This window comes from Oculina patagonica, unplaced genomic scaffold (genome assembly GCF_052425735.1).
Source record: "Oculina patagonica isolate OP01 unplaced genomic scaffold, crgOcupat unplaced132, whole genome shotgun sequence".
Classification (NCBI taxonomy): domain Eukaryota; kingdom Metazoa; phylum Cnidaria; class Anthozoa; order Scleractinia; family Oculinidae; genus Oculina; species Oculina patagonica.
The window spans coordinates 7,501-14,573 of NW_027557323.1; the positions used below are offsets into that span (position 1 = coordinate 7,501).

The following is a 7,073-nucleotide window of genomic DNA, read 5'->3' on the forward strand; positions in this document are numbered from 1 at the left end:
TGAATACTGCCTCCTGATTGGGCAGAAAATTCTTTTGTATTCCCTATGTATTATTCTGCCCAATCGGCGACCAGACTGACTATAGTCCTGCTCTCATCGACTTTGAACGTGCTCAAATTTTCATGAGAGTTGATGAGAGTTAGACGAACTCTCGTTCTCGTTTGGCCCGAGTTGATGGGAGCGCATGCGAGTTGACGAAAACTCTCATGAGAGTCAACTCTCATCAACTCTCATCCAGGTTTGGCCCGGGCTTTAAAATTAGACTTAAAATAAACATTATTCAAGCTCCTCGGTCAGCGGGAGTTTACTGAAAAGACTCTTTACAGCAAATTACCGCTGACCATATAGTGTGTACTGTGGTTCGTGATTAAATTGATACTGGCCCCCCAAAAAAAAATCCGCTGGGGGACCAGACACCACAAGCAAACCTGAGCGGAACTAACCGCAAGCAAACCGGAGTTGAGCTAACTGCATGCACACTGGAGTGCGTGGGTTCCAGTCTTTCAGCGGATTCCTAATTTTAGAGTATCCATTCTAATCACGACCGTGTACTGCGTCATAAATCTGGTTTCCATGGTAATCTTTCCGAGGATCAAGAGTGATCCCAGATTCTTACCTCTTTTGAATTGCTGGGAATGTTGGTACCGAGGTCTCTCTCGTGGATCAAATTTATTGAATTCTCGGATGTTTATCTCTTCATCCTAATGGGTAAAATAAGCAGATAAGTAAAGAGATTTATTTTAAACCCATCACTGATTTAGTTTAGCTTAAATTAGAGCGAACGCCCGAGAAGGCCCTAGAGACGAAGAAAGGTTACAAGACGACAAAGGTTCAAATTTGGGATTCTTTTGCCTGAGTTATGGGATAACAATCGAAAGGTCTTCGAATGGATGAGCTAAACAATCTTTGGATGTACAATAAGAACAGCTAATGGTGACATGGGTTTACAAATTATCCTTTGTCTTAATTCCGTCTATGCATTCTTATCAGACAAAGATAGGAAATTAATTAACTTTTAAATAGTCAGTTTTGGACTCACAAAAGGCTGTAAACGTGTCGCCACCGCGGGTTTCGTTTCGTGACAAAAAGGCCTAAAAAAAGTTAATTGTCCAACGAATATTTGCCTGTGGCTAATTTCTCCTTGGTTTCGTAGAAATTAAAGCTTCAAAGTGACAGGAAACGACAAAAAAAAAAATGCTCAATATGATTTTTGAATTAATACCGTGCAACAGGTCCTTAGACTAAGTATTTTTTAAAGAAAATGATGCAAATTTCACATTTGTTTGCTTTAAATTGGTTGAGTTGTAGACTGAAAATTCTGTGATAGTTTTCTATATTACCAAAAGAGCTGAATATGCTTTGAAAACAACTTGATTGGTTTAATTTCTCAAAATTAAACCTTTTTACGTAAGCATTTACAAAAATAGTGTTACAACAAGAAAAGACGGTCGCTACAATGCCGGCGACTTAAAGTTAAAAAATGAAAGAAATTCTACCACGAGGCTACGTATTGAAGAAAAAGATTTACAACAGTTTAACTCACCTCAAGTGAAATCTTTCTCGCGAAAGACAGTGATCTTGAAATAATCGTAATGCAAATAGCAAGTTGGAATAAAGTCCTAAACATAGTTGAAGTTCTCGCAACTTGGTATGTCGCGCGCGCTTTCTTAAATGTTTCTAACTGCTCGCTGTTCCTCCTTTTAATAAAAAATCGCTAATAGCCAAGCTGCTTGCATTAGTTATACACAGCCGTCTGGCTAATGGTTGCCTTTTCACGTCATGTACCCATTGTTCCCAACAGGAATTAAAAGTCAAATTAAGACATATTTAATGTTTATTGCTTTTTTGTTAAAGCTTGCTCTTCTGTAAACAAAAGCGGCTGAGCGCTGTGGCTTGCTTTGTGGTGTTTTATGCCCTTTGGCAAAATTACAGCGAGAAAGGTGTAATGTTATACCTATATAAAGTGCGTTTTTGATCTAAAATGTTTTCGTTGAGTCAATAAAAACCCACTTATCACGAAATCAAAAATCGCATGTCTAAAGCGAAAGTCGATCGAAGTTCCTCTTTTTATTTGGAAATTAATTACGCCCATGTTGTAAGAAGGACGGTTCGCGAATTCTGCATTTAACAAAATACCCATGTATTACCAAAATAGGAAGTCGTTTAGTAAAATCACCAAATTTCACCTAAGCATAATGAAAACAGGTGAATTTACTTCCCTGTGGGAGTTCAAAAGGTTTGTTTAGCTAATTTTGACGAGTGATCGACAAAATTAAAGGAGCACGCTTTAAAGGCAACGCCAGTTCAATGTGCTTTTATCAAAAACTCTTTGAACGCTAATCTAAGCGAATTTTCTATTTTATCAGCTGTTTACTTCTCTGTCTTGGAAAATTTGAATAACATTTATAAATAATTAATACAAATTCACAATGTTTTTTTTGCTGCTGTTTGTCACATAAGTTTTTTTAACTGAAAGTGGCGTTCTCGGCCTGCGCTCGCGGTGAACAGACTACAGTACTTTTTAAAGTATTCAAAATAACTCAAACATAGTCCGATTAGTTTTGCCTAACCAGTAAGCTTGTAAAAATGGGATATTATATATTTATACATCATTAACAACCTGCCTAGTTAAATACGTCATATTTTAGTCAAGTTTCGTTTTGAATTAAAACTATTTACTGATCAAAGCACAGGAAGTTTTTAGTTTGTAATTGCCGCTAGAAAAAAAGAAGCCGCGGGCGCGGGTTTTGATCATGAATTTCCTCACGATGGAATATGAGTATTTTATCTATTATTAGGCGTATTAGGGTTGGGGATGGGGAAGTAAAATAATGAAAATAATGAAAAAGAAAGGATAATGTTGTCTTAATGTAGCACGGGGCGGATAAATGTCATCAGTCGTGGGTAGATATCGTGGTTTAATTTTTTGAATCGACAGTAAACCACAAGTTTCTTTCACATTATTTTATAATCGTCTATAAAGTCAACAATGTGAGATAAGTCGTTATAATTACCTGAGATCCAAATCGCTCCGTTGGCTGCATGACATTATGTGGTGAGATCTAAGATATCAAGATGTCAGAGAGAGCAAACGTTTCTGGCATGGCAGGTTCAGTGCTTGAAGTTCAAGTTCATTGTCAGTTTACTTAAACAGAAATGGGTTGTCTTAAGAGTTAGAAAACATGAAGACAATTTTTCGTTTTATTTGTGGCTGGTGGGAGCCGCTGCAAAAAACTGAAGAAAGAAGAAAAAAGAAAATGGAGATATTTTTGCACCGCTTATTTTTTGCTTTAGAAAGCGGTGATCTTAACAACAGCTCAGGCAATGGGTCACTAAGAGCCCGTTGAGGGAAGATTGTTGTTGGTGAAGCTAATGCGAGTCCGATTGTGAAGTCTTCGTTATCTCTTTAAATAGTAGCGAGGGTTTAAAGATGAATTCCAGTCCGTACTGCGCAATCTCGGCTGCAATGTTTATGTGAGCCCACCACGAAGGAATGTTTACAAGCAAAACTAAAAATTCCGCGACAAACTTACGTTTTTCTTCATTATTTACGCCAGATATCCTTGCAGAACAAATAATAACGAGTAGAAGAACCTTGGCGCTATTTCAAACCGACGTTTCAGCTCATCGGAAATTCTTGAACGAAACGAACTGTAATGGCGGACTAAAAAACTTCATGTATGCTGTCACCGAAGTGTAACGTTTCAGCGAATTCAAAACAAAAACGAAAACAAACCCCGAGTCTGCGCAGTACGGACTGGAAATCAGCTTTAATAGTTAGCGTTCTCACGCTGCTCCACAACTAACCGAACAGCTCATCAATTACTGAGCCAGATGATCTATTTTGATCGATAATTCTACAAAAAATATTACACGGCAGATTTTTTTTCACGCCATTGTTGGAGACAGGAAGTCTTCGGCACCCTGACATGCGTGATTGGTCAACTACGTTCTCAAATGGACACATACTTCGGATCTTTTGAATTACGCGCGTTTCTATGGTTACTACCGTCAGAACTCCGATATAACAAACCTCGATATAACGATATTCCCGATATAACGATGAATATTCTATGTCCCGGCAAACGTTACAGTGAAATGTATGGGACAGAACCCCGATATAACGATCTTCGATATAACCATATTCCCGATGTAACGATGAGAATTTAGCGAACCGAGCGTAAAATCTTCCCCGATATAACGATATTATTAGTACAAAGCACAACACTGAATTTAATACAATAACGTAACAGTAAAGGGGTTATCTCTAACGTTTCCGACAAAAGCTTTGTTCGATGATATATGAGTCTCTTTATCCAGTAAAAAAGTATATGTTAGGTTTACCCCGATATAACGATATTTTTGGTTATTTTACTGCCATATCGTTACATTGCCTGAGTTTCGATATCAGTACGATTCCTCGATATGTAACGATAAAATTTTACTGCTCCCTTGGCATATCGTTATATCGGGGTTCCACTGTATATTCAAAGAAATTATTACCCTAAAAACAACAAAATCATTTATAAAAATATCATAAAGCTTTCTTTGTTTTATACTCAAATGATAATGGTAGAGGAGTTTGCAGCAGTTTTACCAGAGAGGGCCGGACCCGGGGGGGGGGGGACTCGCATATGAAAGTCTCGCTTAGGGTGTTCCGGGGAAAACGCCAATATTTCTAGCCATAGTAGTCTCGTTTAGGGTTACACACGAAGAAATATACAAATATAAATTCTATTCTTAGTTTTTTTGGTATCTTTTAGGGGTCAACAAAAGGTTGAACCACACCCAGATTGGTCTCTTTATGGGGTTCTTTTTAAATTTTCCGACGAGCATCCCCGTCCGTTTCATATAGGAGTCTCCCCCCGGGACCCCGGACTGCTTGAGCTTCGCGACCGAGCGGGTGGTGTTAATGAAATGCTGGGGGCGGGGTACCAAGGGAAGCCGAGGGAGTTGTCGCTTCCAAAAATACCGATGATAAACAATTCTTAGGATAGCTGATCGATTTTTACAATTGTATCCATTTTCCATCACAGAAAATAGATACCGTACAACTTCCCCTCCAAGTGGGCTTCATGTATAGGAGTTTCATCCCTGAAATTCCTCTTTGTAAACTATGTAGGTACATCCCGCCCAATAGCCTGCGAATACAGCCGCCTCTCATTCGCGTCCCGCAACGAAGAGCGAAATGAATGAGAGGCGGCTGCCATTCGCAGGCTACCCGCCCAAAAGGTTGTGTTTTTTTAGCTGTTTTGGCATGGAAACAGGTCATAGGTTTTGCCATTTAAATTTCTAATTGGGAACATTTTTGCGTACTGGTCTGAAATCGGTAGTGATTTTAATTAAGGAAAACACAATTATAATTAACATATTTATAAAAAGGTTATCTCGTACGTACAAGCTTTTCGTTTTCGTTTGAAAATAGCAAGAAAATAAGCAAACAAGCGAACGAGCGAATTCATGAACCAGGGGGAACTCGTGGTTTTGAAAATTTATCAAATACCGATCTATAATACTAAACCGGTTGTCTCCACTACAGCTTTTAAAATCATATTTTTACAGGAGGGGGGGGGGGGGGCATACAGTATATGTTCGGTTGTGACAAAGAACAACGTTATAGGCCTACTCTGGGACCCAAAATCGCCCAAAGTCGCCCAAAGTCGCTCTAAGTATAGATATTTTCTGTAACAATGCTTTATGGTGAACCATGATGATTCCCATGTACATGTATACAACAACTGTACTTAGGTCGGTCACCTAAAATTGCCCAAAAGGTCACCTAAAGTTGCCTAACGTCGCTCAAAACCGCCCAAAGTCGCCTAAAGTCGCCCCAAATTGCCTTAAATCGCCCGTAATTTTGGACAAAATAAACTAAAATCGCCTAAAGTCGCCCAAAGTTACGGCGACTTTGGGTCCGTTTACGCGTTTTTTTTTTTTTTTTAAATTACTTTCTGTGAAAATAAGTAATAGAAAGGTGACATTTTTTCAAGGTCTTCGTGTGTAACCAGCTTGCGTCGCAGACGTTATCTAACCCCGGCTATTAACGCGACGGATGCGGCGCAGGCTATGCCGGCGTACTGACTGAACCCGTCTCAATTTTCCCAAACGATATCTTCACTTTCCCTTGCTCCTGTTGCTTGTGCTTTATGTTTACAACGTCTTTGAACTCTTTGCCATTTTCCGGTCGTCTATCAACTAGGAATTTAAACTATGCTGCTGAAAAGAGTTTATAATTGTGGCAACTTTATTAGCTTAGTAAAATAAAAATAATAAAAAATAAAGTAAAATTATGTTATTTTTTAACGAAATGCATAACACGAAAGACTTTCATTCTGTACTATTTTGGCGAGCGCCTAGAACACATCACGCAATTGAAAGCTTGAAACGTCAGTCTTTTCCTGTAGTCATAATTTGTGAGTGACGGAGTCAAGATCAGTCAAGAGCTGCAAAAACGACAAGCTGTTTTGTTTCTAATTCCTCAAAAACTACCGTAATATTTTTACTCTTGATTAAAATTTTACAGTTTCATAATGTGATCCATATTATTATTTTTTATTTTATTTTAGATCCTCATATCAGATTTCAGCTCAGTCTTGCGATGGCACCTGCATTTTAAAATAGTTATGCAAGCTTTTGCCTTGCAATCAAAGATAGTTCTAATAATATTTATATAGGATAACCCAATCAATGTAATAAGCACTGGTATTAAAGGGGGTCCTGTTATTGAAAATATATTAAAATGAAAAAAAAAATATATATATAAAATATACAAAACAAATGTAGGTATATAAGAAGTCGCGAGGAAGATACAAAACCTTTAAAAATCTTAACACGGCGGAGTAAACATCTAGCTAATTAAGAAAAAAGTCTCGAGCGTCCCTCAAAAGGTTTCGCGCCCAGATTTCGCAAGAAGTCGATGTTGTTCATCATAAGCCAAAATTATTTTTACTGCATGTTAAACTCGGGGGTACTCTGATATGTTTGGGTGGGTGTGTGCCGCCAGGGTCCGAGTAACCTGTAAGTAGCGAGGGAGGGCATGATCTCAGGTTAGGGTCCGAGGTCAAAAGAGATTT

The 7,073-nt window shown here is 38.4% G+C and overlaps 1 protein-coding gene across 1 annotated transcript in view; it reads right to left on the reverse strand.

The window, feature by feature from the left end:
* The window catches only part of LOC144639802 (uncharacterized), a 2,699-nt gene extending 816 nt beyond the window's left edge, over window positions 1-1,883 (reverse strand). The window contains exons 1-2 of the mRNA XM_078499090.1: window positions 1,544-1,883; window positions 617-701 (exon numbers count right to left, since the gene is read on the reverse strand). Coding sequence (XP_078355216.1) covers window positions 617-701; window positions 1,544-1,627 — 169 coding nt within the window. The 5' untranslated portion in view covers window positions 1,628-1,883. The remainder of the gene's footprint in view (window positions 1-616; window positions 702-1,543) is intronic.
* Between the last annotated feature and the right edge of the window lie 5,190 nt (window positions 1,884-7,073).